Here is a 17,399-nt window from a genome sequence, read left to right on the forward strand (position 1 = left end):
CTGGCGGCGTAGTGTGTTACTGATGGTAGGCTTTGTTACTTTGGTCCCAGCTCTCTGCAGGTCATTCACTAGGTCCCCCCGTGTGGTTCTGGGATTTTTGCTCACCGTTCTTGTGATCATTTTGACCCCACGGGGTGAGATCTTGCGTGGAGCCCCAGATCGAGGGAGATTATCAGTGGTCTTGTATGTCTTCCATTTCCTAATAATTGCTCCCACAGTTGATTTCTTCAAACCAAGCTGCTTACCTATTGCAGATTCAGTCTTCCCAGCCTGGTGCAGGTCTACAATTTTGTTTCTGGTGTCCTTTGACAGCTCTTTGGTCTTGGCCATAGTGGAGTTTGGAGTGTGACTGTTTGAGGTTGTGGACAGGTGTCTTTTATACTGATAACAAGTTCAAACAGGTGCCATTAATACAGGTAACGAGTGGAGGACAGAGGAGCCTCTTAAAGAAGAAGTTACAGGTCTGTGAGAGCCAGAAATCTTGCTTGTTTGTAGGTGACCAAATACTTATTTTCCACCATAATTTGCAAATCAATTCATAAAAAAATCCTACAATGTGATTTTCTGGAGGAAAAAAATCTCAATTTGTCTGTCATAGTTGACGTGTACCTATGATGAAAATTACAGGCCTCTCTCATCTTTTTAAGTGGGAGAACTTGCACAATTGGTGGCTGACTAAATACTTTTTTTCCCCACTGTACTCCAGATTCCTAACTGGATAATAGTATCGGTTTCCAAATGGTTGCCTTTAATGAGTGAGTTTGTTTTACTGTATGTTTCTCAAGTGGGAACAAACATTCAACTGTCGTCAAAAACCATTTAAAACTATGAATTAAGAAATACTTCACCGGTTTGTTAAGAAATCAAACTGACTTGCATTAGCCTGCTTGTACAGTAGCATGCATCAATCTAAGGCATCAGAGAAGGCAGGACATTTTAATTTAATGGTTCCTGTTGTCTGTTATTTATAGCTGCTGTGTCAATAAGCATTCATAATGCAATCCCAATGATCTATAAAGCAATTTACAGTATGGAGTGTTTTTAGGCCCTCAAGTAAAACCATGACAGAAGGTGTTCAATATTTGCTTTCTGTTTAAATGCCAAGCACATCCATGCTCAACATAAAGTAGCCTAACCATCTCTTCTTTGTCTAGGTCCTAATGCCATCTCTGTCAGCCTGTCCCCGATGGGCCACTACGTGATGGTGGGCTTGGCCTCCCGCAGGATCCTTCTCCATCACACCACCGACCACATTGTAGCGCAAGTGTTCCGCCTGCAACAGCCCCATGGTGGAGAGACTTCCATGAGGGTGAGTTTGGCCAACGTTAACCACGAACAACAAAGTATTATGCCATTTTTATTTCTGCTTTCGTCAAAGCATTTATTTGCATTGAACTTGAGAATGCCAGCAAGAACCTAGACCCAAATCATCTGTAAGCATCCGCTGGGTGACAGTAACAAAATGAAACCTCCCACATCTGGAGGTAAAGGAGATTGTAAATGATGAACCTCTTCTGGCTGGCAAAGAGTACGACTCTTTATAAATAGCTACATTAACTCCATAATTATTGGGGGATGAACAATAGATTTCCCTCCCCCCATTATCTCTAAGCAACTGAGGAGGAACGTGAGACACAGATATTACAATTCAGTAGCTCAATAATACCCTCGCAGCTCCAGCCCTCTCACAATGGCCAGCCAGATTAGCAACTCCAAACAAACCAAGGCTGGCAGAGCCTCCATTAACTCTACTTTAACTGGATTCTGAAGGTACCAAACATCTTTATTGATCTGCTTTAGAATGTATTTGCTCCAACAAGATGGGCATAGAAAGTGGGCTTACAATCAATGAGAGGATTTTCAAATGCCGCCATGTGCTGGCTCTAGCCTTTTATATCCCAGCAGTGCAAATGTGCTAGTGTAATGGAGAAACCTCTCTGACAGAGGATGCTAGACCCCAAGTAGAATTATGGGTATGCAGATCTCGTTTAATCTTTCATCTACCCCTGGAGCTCTCATGGCCCTTTGGCAGACCACAGTACAGTGTGTTCCCTTTCCTCTTTCAGATGAACTTGTCTGCTGATACAGTCTTGATGATCTTTGAGCACTGTGAAACAGCACTATGAAACATTTCATTCTCCCTTTTGAATTAGTTTTTTTAAGAGAATAAATTTTTTTATAATCATGATTACCGTTTAGAGAATGTACCACACCGTTTACACAATTTCACAATGTGCCACACTTAAATAGTAGTGAAGAGTCTTTGAAAGTGTTCTGTGTTTGGTGGCTCAGTATGTGACTCTGTTTTAGCTGTACATGTATCAGAATGTAGCAGGGGTTGTGGGAGGTGGTGTGTGAAGGATGAGGGGTAAAGTGTTTATGATTCAGGGCTTAGAGCCGGGGGTCCGTCTGTGACATCCCGGTGACCCAGAACACAGCCCAGTGTCCCATGGCCACCTCAGAGCCAGCCCTCAGAGGGCCTGATGGAAGCAGGACCCACTGCCTGGGCAGCCTCTGATGACTTGGCTGGGTAAACAACACCAGGGTGCCACTTTGATGTTGTCTTTCTGTCTCTCCCTCTGCCTCTTGCTGTTTGTGTGACTGTTTTCAGTCCCTCCCCATTTTTGAAGATGCCATGTAGCCCTGGCAACTAGGCTATATGATAATTGAGATGACATTTTTACTTTTCGGGTGGGGGGGCACCAGTAACTCTTCTAACTCCAAACTTCTCACATTGCCAGTGGTGAAATAAGTTTTCTAATTGAACATGGTCTGAAGAGAGTCGTAATTAGCCAAATCGAATTGAACAAATTGTGAATGTTATTTTTGTTTTTAAAGCTGCCACATGGTGCATAAAATCTCATCTCTGATTTGGCGTGAAACTAAGAGGCGTTTTGCGCAAAGTGTTTTGTCTCACGTTAATAACTAGTTTTTTGTTCCTATCAAAATGGAAATGATGACTCTTACACATCATAGCAAAAGGGGAATGTGTTATATATGTTCTGAATTTGTAAGTTGAACATTTTGCATTCTGTGCAAGCACATCTGACACACCGCTCAAGTTATGGCAGCGTAGACAGTCCGAGGCTCTCTGAGCTGCCAGTTCTGACAGCTCTTATGCAGATCCCCAATTTTGCTGTCTTGCTCCTACGTTTGGAGATGAATTAAACAGCTTTTTCCCCCTCTCCTTTGTTCTTGAAAAAGTTATTTCTCCCTACTTTGTCTCAGAGTGGTGTAAACTGTATGCAGACGTAGACAGACAGGCATATGTGGTCATCCATCTTCGCTTCACAGGGTACGAGGAAGTAGTATTCGTGTCAGTCACCTGATATGGTTGTCATAGCAGCAGTTTTGGCTAGTCATATTGAGAAGTGGCATGACAAGCCCAGGTGAATGCTCTTAAATGGGCACTCCAACAACGTCTCTCCTTAACTTGATTCATTGAGGGAACTACCAGGTGTTAAGACAGGAAACAGCTCTATACTTTCTGACAAGGCAGACTCAGCAACACTAATCAGCACTTCAACAGATAGACTAAAGTTCTAACATTGTTCTGCTATTCCCACACTAGTAACGGATTATGTCTCAGGTTCTGAATCATCGGGTTAATTGATAACCAATATATTAACATGAAATTAAGGCTAATCTAATGTGAAGGGTAAAGCTCATTAGAAGACGGCGCTAATGCAGTATAATTCTACAATATTTTGAAATATTTGTTGTTTGTTTTGGTTGTATCATACTGGGACAATATGTTGGTACTCTTTGCTGTGGCTGTAATTGATTTATTTCATTTATGTCCCCATTCCCTCCAGAGAATGTTTGATGTGGTGTACCCCATGGCCGCTGATCAGCGGAGACATGTCAGCATCAACTCGGCCCGCTGGCTCCCAGAACCTGGCCTGGGGCTTGCCTATGGTACCAACAAGGGAGACCTAGTCATCTGCAGACCTGTGTAAGTCTGCACTACGCACTCTTTATATCTCTGTTTCTCTCATTCTTGCCTTCCCTCTCGCACAGTGCAATCTGCCCCTGGCTTAGAGAACTACCTCTTCTCTCACTACCACAGTGTTTTTAAATCAGGAGTGGCCTGTGGCTAGATTTCTCCCTAAGCATCTTTCTCTATATGTCATGTCTTTGTTTTACGTTTGTACGAATGAAAGCCAATTAGTGCATTTTCTATCCCCACTTTAGATAAATATCTGTTTCTGCTGCTGTTGAGGACAAGAATCCCCTCATTTGTGTGGTTACGTAATGGCCCTTAGAGTCCCAGTGCTCATGGCTTTAAAGCCTTTGACATTCGGGAAGGCAGGCAGCAGTTCCCACCCACCCACGGCAGGCAGGGCAGGGAGAGTTGGATCGATGGAGCGCCCACTGACTTAGTCAAGTCAGAGGAGCTTGTTCTCATTCACTCTTCAAAATGTTTCTCAGTTATGTTTTTCTCCGTTATGTCTGGCTGTCTGAAATAAATTGAGGGAAGGATGATTTGTTCTCCCTAGCCCCCGAGCCTGCATTGTTACTTCCGGGAACAAAAACTATAGCCTAGATCTCATCCAACAGCAGTAAAATGTGCATTATGACCAAACAGGATTTTCTACACGTACAAATTACAAACCTTATTAACAAACCAACAGTTTACTGACAGCGATAGTTAAGTCCAGACAAATAATGTTCTGCGATTTTTAAGAGGAAAATGTGGGAATTATATCTAAAACGTCCCTAAAGACAATTAATCAACAGCAAAATTGTCTCTAATTTGTCAATAATTTGAATGATCCAACCATAATCTTACCTTTACCCAGAGAATATCACTGTACATCCAAGAGAGACTTAAAACTGCATCTATATCGTGAAGCCCTAATTGTGGTCTGTAAAATACAGTAATAGCATTCCTACACACGCAGAGCACCACAGGTGTATAATAATCAAGCAAGCATCACAAGAGGAAGAACACACTGTACTCCCCATGGACATACTGCCTCACTCACAGGCACACACACAGTACAGTACACCACTGCAGCATAGACTCCACATCCCTATTGGGGAAAGCCTATTATGTCCCTGTGTGTTTACTAATGGTAGAAACAGTTGTGCTGCAATCAGTGGCTCATCTCCTACTACACTGTTGAGCAGGAATCATTTAAAGAGGGGAATAATGACTAGAACCCCAGGATGTGGATGTGTTTCTATTCTCTGGTCTGTTTTAATTGCCTGTGTTGTGTCAATTATATGACCAAACATGTCTAAGGGGTCTATAGGCAGGACCTCGTATATGGCCAGACCTCGTATAGCAGCACTACCAACAGCAACGATGCACACGTCTTCTTCTCTACTGAGAAAGCTGCATTTGAAGCTGCGTTTTTATATCTGGCATTTCTCATACGTGTTGGCAGTCTGAAGCAGCGTTTTCTGATTTGCCCACAGGCAGGCTTTTCAGATGAAGGGTCAGTTTCCTCGCTCTCTACGTATTGACGAGAACCCTGAAATCTTCTTCAATCAATTATTTGTTTTTCTTTTCCTACAAGCATTATATTTAATTTTCTGCTTGGATGAAAAACTATTTAAGGCTGCTTGTTTAACTGGAAGAAATGTACTTTTTCATCCACATTTAATCCAAAACAGCCGATTTGATGGTGGCTCACTGCGTTCAGTTTGACATGAATCAGAGCAAACAATGATCATCAGCCCTTTTGAGTGATCAACTGTTTAGGGGATTAGTAATTCAATCAACCCTATTTGTTTCAACTACAGTATACAGGTTTGTACTGATAGCCACCTTTTTACCTTGACCAAATGCCAGTCTAGCAGAGTTCTGTTGGTCATTGTGTGGTCAGAGTGACCTCTTTAGCAACAGAAGGCACTGGAACCAGTTGGGTAGAGGCCAACCATCCTGGAAAGCCTAATCTATCAGCCTGTCAAACTAAGCTGTTACACATACGTCTCACCATCTCTGTGGCTGTCTGATTTCTCAGTTTATTGGTCATCCCTCTCCAAAATATCTCACATTCCATTGTCTTCCATTGTCCTAGATTTGGGGGATTTGGGTAGCACTTTGTATTTACTGCCCAATTTCGCTGGCAGATGTAGGTGGTTGTTTAGATTTTTCAGCCCCATAATTCAATTTTGCATGCCTGGCTGTTGTAGCCTTTCTGTTTTATTATATAGAATAACAGCATGAAAAATAATGCAATGTGACTTTTTATATCAAGCATGCTGTGCTCTAAGCAGCTTTGCTCCGGAGCAGGGACGTGTTGTTGCTGATGAAACTGAAATGAGATCAGGACAGAGAGAGATAGTGGCCTTGTTTGGGAAATAGTCTCATAAAGAAGAACTTTCCCCCTCTTGGTCCTAACGCTGTCGATATTATTCCTCCATCTTTATATTTCTCCTGAAAGTTTGACCCTACTCCCACCGTGTGTTCTGTTCTTGGCAGCTTTTCTTGGATTGTATACTTGAACTTCCTTTCAGATTCACAGCTAGTGTGCTGGAGGTCTAAAATGTAAGCTTTTCACGGGCCAAATACTCTAATGGTACAGGTAGGAATTCCTTGCTAGTTAGTACAGGGTCTATGTCAGGTTAACCGCAGACTTTGATTGGTTATCCGACTGGAACCAGGCTTTCACATGTACAGGTACCTGAGGAAATCTATCCTCAAATTGATTATCCCACTCCTGCTTCTCACTTTACACAGTGGCCTTCTTACATTTTGAAGCAGAACATGTAGGGACTTGTAAACCCAGATGCACACTCATGATATCCAGCACCTGCTGTCTATAGTACTGTATGTGTATGATCATCACACACATCATATCCCATAAAAGCCTCTAACTGTCATGAGAGCGAGCAGTGGAGCGGTTCTGTGCCCGCCGGATATTGGAACAGCTGGAGGAGAACAGGCCAGTCACCCAGAGACTTCTGGGTAAAGGAGCCCTGAGGAAGAGCTCTCATTATCCCTTTTATGGAGGTATTTTAAGAGCATTGGCAAAACAGTTGAGGCTTCAGCTCTGGCTCATTGTAGTCCTAAACATCTCTGTCCAAACGGTCTCTATTCCAGTTCTTAGAGTGTTGCTCTGAGTGTTTTAAAGGAGTTTCTAGCAAAACTGCACTCACTACAGCTGGACATAGTACTAATGAACCTCATCTGCTACATATTATCCAAGACAATGATGAATAGGCAAACAGTGCCAATATCCAATTACTGGCTCAGACACGTTTGAGTTGGGCCTGTCCAAACTAATGTAAAAATAACTTATGCATAACTTATGCATGTGTCTAATGTTAAATAATCCTGGTGATATTTGCAGAGCTCAATTATATCTTAAGATCACCCCACCCACAAATATGCACACAAACACACATTCGGTTTGAGAGGCTGGAGCAGAGGGCAGCCGCAGTGCAGTGCCCGATGAGCAGTTTAGGGGGTTTAAGTTCCTTGCTCAAGGGAACATCAGCAGTAGGTGGCACCTGAGATATTGATGCCAGCAACCCTCCGGTTGCAAGGCTCACTTCCTGCCATCAGCCACGCTGAAGAAGTATCAGTGTCGGATTCATGCAAATGAGAGAAGACATGGATTGTCTTCCTCCTTTGGGGATTTGAGCAGGTCTCTTCTTCTGCATGGTGTGCTTTACTGTAAAGAGCCATGGTAAAGCAGACACTCTGACAGGATTTGAAAGCACTAGCATGTCAGGGGCTGCCGTTTCAGCGATTTAAGTGTCATGCACTCAATTTGTCTCTCAGATATATTATTTTTGCCTGAGGGAGTGATTGAAAAAAATATCCCCTCTTTCTCCCTCTCTCTCATCCATTTTTTCTTTCAGCACACCAGTCCATCAACTGTACTGGCTTACACACCAGAATATGGTATTTGGAAATATACACATACTGTTTATCTACCCCCGGCGTGAGAAAGAAGAATAGTCCATATAAGACATCCACTTTTGTGCTATTGAAAATAATATCTTCCCAGTTTAATGCCTGCCAGCAGTTTTCCTAGATCCATGGTAACTACACCAAAAAGAGAGCCATTGTTCAGTTTCTTATCAAATATTTCATTTCCCTGTATCATACTTATTTTGATAAACGGTTGTAGTGGAAGGGTCGTTAAGTGTACATGATTTATCATTGTCTCTCACAGACTGCTTATTCGCTGACTCTGCTGCCTGTCCACTGATGCTGGGGATTAATGGAACATGGAAACTTATTTTGTTCGTTTCCTTCTAATAAGATGCAGCTGATAGACACATTTGAATGGTGCTGTCTTCACAGAAACCAACTGCTTGACTATCTCTAGCTATTCAATGTAACCAGGCTTTATGGGGAGCGGCTTGCATTCTCCCAACACTCAGGCCACAATACTATTTGGGTGTGACTTAAACTTAAAACTTTGGCGACTACTAAGTATTTTTTAAACCTCCCGCTTTGGGCTGAATGTGTCAATGTGTAGTTCATACATGCATAATCTATGAGCAGAATTACTGTTTTACCTAAATTAGCCACAGAATCCCTATTTTGAAAGCGACTGTTTTTCTGGAAGCTGTGCTGCGCCCTTTTCCCTACATTTTCCCCCACGTGGCCCAGCCCCCTAGCAATTAGTTATAGCCAATGAGCTTCAGCCCCTCGCCATTTGAGTGGAAGCTAGCAAGATTCACACACAGCAGAACAAGAGAGAGAGCAATGACGTGGTGCAGATATCTGCACATATGTAACGTAGTACGCAATTTTCGGGACCACTTTTGGCTCGAGAGCACTACTTTCAGAAAAAAATATATATATATATATATACATACATACATACATACAGTGGGGGAAAAAAGTATTTAGTCAGCCACCAATTGTGCAAGTTCTCCCACTTAAAAAGATGAGAGGCCTGTAATTTTCATCATAGGTACACGTCATCTATGACAGACAAATTGAGATTTTTTTTCTCCAGAAAATCACATTGTAGGATTTTTTATATATATATTTGCAAATTATGGTGGAAAATAAGTATTTGGTCACCTACAAACAAGCAAGATTTCTGGCTCTGACAGACCTGTAACTTCTTCTTTAAGAGGCTCCTCTGTCCTCCACTCGTTACCTGTATTAATGGCACCTGTTTGAACTTGTTATCAGTATAAAAGACACCTGTCCACAACCTCAAACAGTCACACTCCAAACTCCACTATGGCCAAGACCAAAGAGCTGTCAAAGGACACCAGAAACAAAATTGTAGACCTGCACCAGGCTGGGAAGACTGAATCTGCAATAGGTAAGCAGCTTGGTTTGAAGAAATCAACTGTGGGAGCAATTATTAGGAAATGGAAGACATACAAGACCACTGATAATCTCCCTCGATCTGGGGCTCCACGCAAGATCTCACCCTGTGGGGTCAAAATGATCACAAGAACGGTGAGCAAAAATCCCAGAACCACACGGGGGACCTAGTGAATGACTTGCAGAGAGCTGGGACCAAAGTAACAAAGCCTACCATCAGTAACACACTACGCCGCCAGGGACTCAAATCCTGCAGTGCCAGACGTGTCCCCCTGCTTAAGCCAGTACATGTCCAGGCCCGTCTGAAGTTTGCTAGAGTGCATTTGGATGATCCAGAAGAGGATTGGGAGAATGTCATATGGTCAGATGAAACCAAAATATAACTTTTTGGTAAAAACTCAACTCGTCGTGTTTGGAGGACAAAGAATGCTGAGTTGCATCCAAAGAACACCATACATACTGTGAAGCATGGGGGTGGAAACATCATGCTTTGGGGCTGTTTTTCTGCAAAGGGACCAGGACGACTGATCCGTGTAAAGGAAAGAATGAATGGGGCCATGTATCGTGAGATTTTGAGTGAAAACCTCCTTCCATCAGCAAGGGCATTGAAGATGAAACGTGGCTGGGTCTTTCAGCATGACAATGATCCCAAACACACCGCCCGGGCAACGAAGGAGTGGCTTCGTAAGAAGCATTTCAAGGTCCTGGAGTGGCCTAGCCAGTCTCCAGATCTCAACCCCATAGAAAATCTTTGGAGGGAGTTGAAAGTCCGTGTTGCCCAGCGACAGCCCCAAAACATCACTGCTCTAGAGGAGATCTGCATGGAGGAATGGGCCAAAATACCAGCAACAGTGTGTGAAAACCTTGTGAAGACTTACAGAAAACGTTTGACCTGTGTCATTGCCAACAAAGGGTATATAACAAAGTATTGAGAAACTTTTGTTATTGACCAAATACTTATTTTCCACCATAATTTGCAAATAAATTCATTAAAAATCCTACAATGTGATTTTATGAATATTTTTTTCTCATTTTGTCTGTCATAGTTGACGTGTACCTATGATGAAAATTACAGGCCTCTCTCATCTTTTTAAGTGGGAGAACATGCACAATTGGTGGCTGACTAAATACTTTTTTCCCCACTGTACAGTGGGGAGAACAAGTATTTGATACACTGCCGATTTTGCAGGTTTTCCTACTTACAAAGCATGTAGAGGTCTGTAATTTTTATCATAGGTACACTTCAACTGTGAGAGACGGAATCTAAAACAAAAATCCAGAAAATCACATTGTATGATTTTTAAGTAATTATTTTGCATTTTATTGCATGACATAAGTATTTGATCACCTACCAACCAGTAAGAATTCCGGCTCTCACAGACCTGTTAGTTTTTCTTTAAGAAGCCCTCCTGTTCTCCACTCATTACCTGTATTAACTGCACCTGTTTGAACTCGTTACCTGTGTAAAAGACACCTGTCCACACACTCAATCAAACAGACTCCAACCTCTCCACAATGGCCAAGACCAGAGAGCTGTGTAAGGACATCAGGGATAAAATTGTAGACCTGCACAAGGCTGGGATGGGCTACAGGACGATAGGCAAGCAGCTTGGTGAGAAGGCAACAACTGTTGGCGCAATTATTAGAAAATGGAAGATGTTCAAGATGATGGTCAATCACCCTCGGTCTGGGGCTCCATGCAAGATCTCACCTCGTGGGGCATCAATGATCATGAGGAAGGTGAGGGATCAGCCCAGAACTACACGGCAGGACCTGGTCAATGACCTGAAGAGAGCTGGGACCACAGTCTCAAAGAAAACCATTAGTAACACACTACGCCGTCATGGATTAAAATCCTGCAGCGCACGCAAGGTCCCCTTTTTTTGAATTTTATGAATATTTTTTTCTCATTTTGTCTGTCATAGTTGACGTGTACCTATGATGAAAATTACAGGCCTCTCTCATCTTTTTAAGTGGGAGAACATGCACAATTGGTGGCTGACTAAATACTTTTTTTCCCCACTGTACAGTGGGGAGAACAAGTATCTGATACACTGCCGATTTTGCAGGTTTCCTACTTACAAAGCAAAAATCCAGAAAATCACATTGTATGATTTTTAAGTAATTAATTAGCATTTTATTGCATGACATAAGTATTTGATACATCAGAAAAGCAGAACTTAATATTTGGTACAGAAACCTTTGTTTGCAATTACAGAGATCATACGTTTCCTGTAGGTCTTGAACAGGTTTGCACACACTGCAGCAGGGATTTTGGCCCACTCCTCCATACAGACCTTCTCCAGATCCTTCAGGTTTCGGGGCTGTCGCTGGGCAATACGGACTTTCAGCTCCCTCCAAAGATTTTCTATTGGGTTCAGGTCTAGAGACTGGCTAGGCCACTCCAGGACCTTGAGATGCTTCTTACGGAGCCACTCCTTAGTTGCCCTGGCTGTGTGTTTCGGGTCGTTGTCCTGCTGGAAGACCCAGCCACGACCCATCTTCAATGCTCTTACTGAGGGAAGGAGGTTGTTGGCCAAGATCTCACGATACATGGCCCCATCCATCCTCCCCTCAATACGGTGCAGTCGTCCTGTCCCCTTTGCAGAAAAGCATCCCCAAAGAATGATGTTTCCACTTCCATGCTTCACGGTTGGGATGGTGTTCTTGGGGTTGTACTCATCCTTCTTCTTCCTCCAAACACGGCGAGTGGAGTTTAGACCAAAAAACTCTATTTTTGTCTCATCAGACCACATGACCTTCTCCCATTCCTCCTCTGGATCATCCAGATGGTCATTGGCAAACTTCAGACGGGCCTGGACATGCGCTGACTTGAGCAGGGGACCTTGCATGCGCTGCAGGATTTTAATCCATGACGGCGTAGTGTGTTACTAATGGTTTTCTTTGAGACTGTGGTCCCAGCTCTCTTCAGGTCATTGACCAGGTCCTGCCGTGTAGTTCTGGGCTGATCCCTCACCTTCCTCATGATCATTGATGCCCCACGAGGTGAGATCTTGCATGGAGCCCCAGACCGAGGGTGATTGACCGTCATCTTGAACTTCTTCCATTTTCTAATAATTGCGCCAACAGTTGTTGCCTTCTCACCAAGCTGCTTGCCTATTGTCCTGTAGCCCATCCCAGCCTTGTGCAGGTCTACAATTTTATCCCTGATGTCCTTACACAGCTCTCTGGTCTTGGCCATTGTGGAGAGGTTGGAGTCTGTTTGATTGAGTGTGTGGACAGGTGTCTTTTACACAGGTAACGAGTTCAAACAGGTGCAGTTAATACAGGTAATGAGTGGAGAACAGGAGGGCTTCTTAAAGAAAAACTAACAGGTCTGTGAGAGCCGGAATTCTTACTGGTTGGTAGGTGATCAAATACTTATGTCATGCAATAAAATGCAAAATAATTACTTAAAATCATACAATGTGATTTTCTGGATTTTTGTTTTAGATTCCGTCTCTCACAGTTGAAGTGTACCTATGATAAAAATTACAGACCTCTACATGCTTTGTAAGTAGGAATACCTGCAAAATCGGCAGTGTATCAAATACTTGTTCTCCCCACTGTGTGTGTGTGATATATATATATATATATATATATATATATATATATATATATATATATATATATATATACATATACAGTGAGGGAAAAAGAATTTGATCCCCTGCTGATTTTGTACGTTTGCCCACTGACAAAGAAATGATCAGTCTATAATTTGAATGGTAGGTTTATTTGAACAGTGAGAGACAGAATAACAACAAAAAAATCCAGAAAAACCCATGTCAAAAATGTTATACATTTATTTGCATTTTAATGAGGGAAATAAGTATTTGACCCCCTCTCAATCAGAAAGATGTCTGGCTCCCAGGTGTCTTTTATACAGGTAACGAGCTGAGATTAGGAGCACACTCTTAAAGGGAGTGCTCCTAATCTCAGCTTGTTACCTGTATAAAAGACACCTGTCCACAGAAGCAATCAATCAATCAATCAGATTCCAAACTCTCCACCATGGCCAAGACCAAAGAGCTCTCCAAGGATGTCAGGCCAAAGACTGTAGACCTACACAAGGCTGGAATGGGCTACAAGACCATCGCCAAGCAGCTTGGTGAGAAGGTGACAACAGTTGGTGCGATTTTTCGCAAATGGAAGAAACACAAAATAACTGTCAATCTCCCTCGGCCTGGGGCTCCATGCAAGATCTCACCTTGTGGAGTTGCAATGATCATGAGAACGGTGAGGAATCAGCCCAGAACTACACGGGAGGATCTTGTCAATGATCTCAAGGCAGCTGGGACCATAGTCACCAAGAAAACAATTGGTAACACACTACGCCGTGAAGGACTGAAATCCTGCAGCGCCCGCAAGGTCCCCCTGCTCAAGAAAGCACATATACAGACACGTCTGAAGTTTGCCAATGAACATCTGAATGATTCAGAGGAGAACTGGGTGAAAGTGTAGTGGTCAGATGAGACCAAAATCGAGCTCTTTGGCATCAACTCAACTCGCCCTGTTTGGAGGAGGAGGAATGCTGCCTATGACCCCAAGAACACCATCCCCACCGTCAAACATGGAGGTGGAAACATGATGCTTTGGGAGTGTTTTTCTGCTAAGGGGACAGGACAACTTCACCGCATCAAAGGGACGATGGACGGGGCCATGTACCGTCAAATCTTGGGTGAGAACCTCCTTCCCTCAGCCAGGGCATTGAAAATGGGTTGTGGATGGGTATTCCAGCATGACAATGACCCAAAACACACGGCCAAGGCAACAATGGAGTGGCTCAAGAAGAGGCACATTAAGGTCCTGGAGTGGCCTAGCCAGTCTCCAGACCTTAATCCCATAGAAAATCTGTGTAGGCAGCTGAAGTTTTGAGTTGCCAAACGTCAGCCTTGAAACCTTAATGACTTGGAGAAGATCTGCAAAGAGGAGTGGAACAAAATCCCTCCTGAGGTGTATGCAAACCTGGTGGCCAACTACAAGAAACGTCTGACCTCTGTGATTGCCAACAAAGGTTTTGCCACCAAGTACTAAGTCATGTTTTGCAGAGGGGTCAAATACTTATTTCCCTCATTAAAATGCAAATCAATTTATAACATTTTTGACATGCGTTTTTCTGGAAAATGTTGTTATTATTCTATCTCTCACTGTTCAAATAAACCTACCATTAAAATTATAGACTGATCATGTCTTTGTCAGTGGGCAAACGTACCAAATCAGCAGGGATCAAATACTTTTTTCCCTCACTGTGTGTGTATATATATATATATATATATATATATATATATATATATATATATATATATATATATATATATAATAAAACATCATACATTTAGAATCAAGGCAGGAAATAGCAGTAGTAGGCTAGGTGCTAAAAGGACTTTCCAGATTAGGACTATAAGATAGAGTCTGTAGAATCGTGTTTTTAAGGCCCGTTTTAAAAGTTCCGATTGCACTGCTCAGATGAGGCTGCAGGAGGGCATGAGTTTGCAGGCTTGAGAATGCGGTTTGATGGTTGAGAACAGGATTCTGAGGTTAGCTTTGTTGTCAATCATGGTGGAGTAGAAGGCTGATCGTGCTGCTTGGTGGTCTTTGTAGGCCAGTAGATGGATAGTGAAGCCGTCCTTCCTCCAACACCTCTCAAGCTTACGGCCATGAGTCTTCATTCTGCGCAGTTCGTCAGTGAACCAGGGTGAAGACTGTTGGAAGGTTACTATCGGGGGTTTTCGGGAGCAAAGATGTTCAGGGTGTTACTCAGAGTGATGTTATACAGGTTGACCATATCGTCGAGAGCCAGCTCACTGCAGTCAGACTCAAAGGTGGGCTGGATGTGTTCCAGGAAGAGGGATGGGTTAAGTTTCCTTAGGTTGCAGAATTGAATGGCCCCCTTTGGGCGTTGGATCGGAGTGGGAGTAGTCAGACCATGTCACAGGCTTGTGGTCAGATACACCAAGTTTGAGGACATCCAAGTCAGAGGCAGGGACATATCCAGTGATAATGTATTGTGTGTTGACGGTTGTTGGTAGGGAACATTTACACGTGGCACATGGTTTAGACAGTCCAGCAAGTTGAGGAAGTCAGCAGCCATAGAGCACTTGGGTGAGTCAACATGGATGTTAAAGTCACCCAAAATGACATTGTTGGAGAGGGTGGAGCATACAGAGTTTAATAGTTCACAAAACTCAGGAATAAAAAAAAAACTGCTTATCTGGAGGGGGGGTTGTAATCAAGGATAACAGTGAGAGGATTTGGGTGTTTACATTTAAAAGCAAGGCACTCAGACTGAAAATCAGCAACAGTCTGGGTTTAAAATAAAGCACTCTGTATAAAACAGCAAGGCCTCCACCACGGCCGTGGCTGCGCGCCTTTTCAATGTATTTATATCCCGGCAGAGCTGCTGCATTTAGATGGTAAACGTCCCCCTCTCTTTGCCGTTTTTCAGTGAGGCAGATCATGTCAAAATAATTGTCTGAGATAAACTTATACAAAAGAGGAGACTTGTTAAAGATTGAAGATTTTAGAGTGCACGACGTGTGAAGGCATTGGTGGAAACACTTTCATTACATTTTGGTTGGTCCACTGCTCTCTGTATGGACTGTATTGGCTTAGAGTGGGTGACGTAATTTGCCTGAGGGTCAGCTTGCAGAAATGGCCCTTTATCATCTAACTCCGGTACTCTCATTGCGAGTGCATACAATAGACTTCAGTTTGTTAATTAGTCTCCTACCACCTCGTCATCCTCACCATGTTTTCCGTTGGAGCCCGTATTGAGAGGCTGTTCTTAGGGTCCTTACACAGGGTTGTTTTAATCTGTCCAAAACTTCTGAGGAATCCTTCTGTGTAGTAAATGAAGGTTGCTGCCATTTCAGAATCATTTCATCCAGCCTTTGGTCCAGGAGATGAGGATCTAGAAAGATCTAGCTAGGCTGGTATTTGAATCCAAACAATTTGCTAGTTGATTGGAGAGGTTGGAGAAGTAGCCAAATATGTTAACTAATTTAACGTTGATGGTTAAAAAACCCCAGAGATTCCTATGTTCTATACTTGATAAGCTATCCAAAAAAACTAGTTGATAAAAACAATCTGCTTAAAAACACTTAACAAATAATTATGGATAATTCTGCATTAAAATATATGCCTCTAGGTGCCATGGCAACCATGGAACTCCAGTGCTATTCTGTCTCTGCTTCATGAGATGTAATCCAATCCTACTGGACAGGAATGTTTTAGATATTAATTGAAGGTCTTATGGTTATTTTATGGTTCAACACCACATTTTATGGCTCAACACCAATTGAACAGACACTTATTGGTCAGATTCTCAAACCAGTGCAGTATTATGAAAACAATCTCAACTGTTTCACTGCAAGGTAAAATTATTTAAATTGTATTTATAATCTACCCGAAAGATAGCTGGAGTGCTTGCCCTGAATTGATTTTTATCAGATTAAATCATAATTGTGGATGCATCCAGGTCTGACAACCTGCCTCAGTCAACATTGGATCATTTCGAGCTATGATGCAATGAAGCAGTACTATAGATTTTTCATCTTAATGCTGGGGACCATTGTGAGGGATCTACTTGTTGGAAATGTATGGACTGCTCATTCTACTTAAGTCTAGCAACACATTTTGCACATCCTTTTTTGATTTAAATACTGTAACTTATTGAAAGCTTTAGCATATCCTGCTGTATAGGTCTGACATGATGAGTGGAACATTGGAACTGAACATTTTTTGTTATCTGATTTAACATACAAATATGACCAAATGATGAAACATTAATGACGACATGACAGTAATGACTCATTGTATAATGTCCGTCTCTCTTTCCTTCTCTTTGTTGCTTTCTCTCCCTCTCTTTTTATCTCTTTCTCTCTCTCTCTCCTTCGCCTCTCCCCTCCAGAGATGCCCAGTCAGACGGAGACGGCCCCTCTGAGCACAGTGAGCCCATATTTGCTGTCAACAACAATCGAGGCGGTGGTACCGGTGGGAGCCGCAACGGAGAGCGACCAGAGTGAGAATTGGCATGGGCGGGCCTTTGAGGGTGGTGTGTGTGAGAACACTAGCTAGGTATATGTGGCTTTCAGAGAAGGGGGAGGTGCAAGTAGAGTTTTTTTTCTTCAATGGAGATATGAAA

The 17,399-nt window shown here is 42.7% G+C and overlaps 1 protein-coding gene across 4 annotated transcripts in view; it reads left to right on the forward strand.

Annotated features, from left to right (window-relative positions):
* Positions 1-17,399, forward strand: part of LOC121573308 (activating molecule in BECN1-regulated autophagy protein 1) — a 91,424-nt gene that overhangs the window by 61,951 nt on the left and 12,074 nt on the right. For all 4 annotated transcript variants that reach the window (XM_045214004.1, XM_045214008.1, XM_045214006.1 and 1 more), the window contains 3 exons: positions 1,155-1,309; positions 3,816-3,955; positions 17,166-17,276. In XM_045214004.1, the coding sequence (XP_045069939.1) occupies positions 1,155-1,309; positions 3,816-3,955; positions 17,166-17,276 (406 nt within the window). The remainder of the gene's footprint in view (positions 1-1,154; positions 1,310-3,815; positions 3,956-17,165; positions 17,277-17,399) is intronic.

This window comes from Coregonus clupeaformis, unplaced genomic scaffold, assembly GCF_020615455.1.
Source record: "Coregonus clupeaformis isolate EN_2021a unplaced genomic scaffold, ASM2061545v1 scaf0180, whole genome shotgun sequence".
NCBI classification, from domain to species: domain Eukaryota; kingdom Metazoa; phylum Chordata; class Actinopteri; order Salmoniformes; family Salmonidae; genus Coregonus; species Coregonus clupeaformis.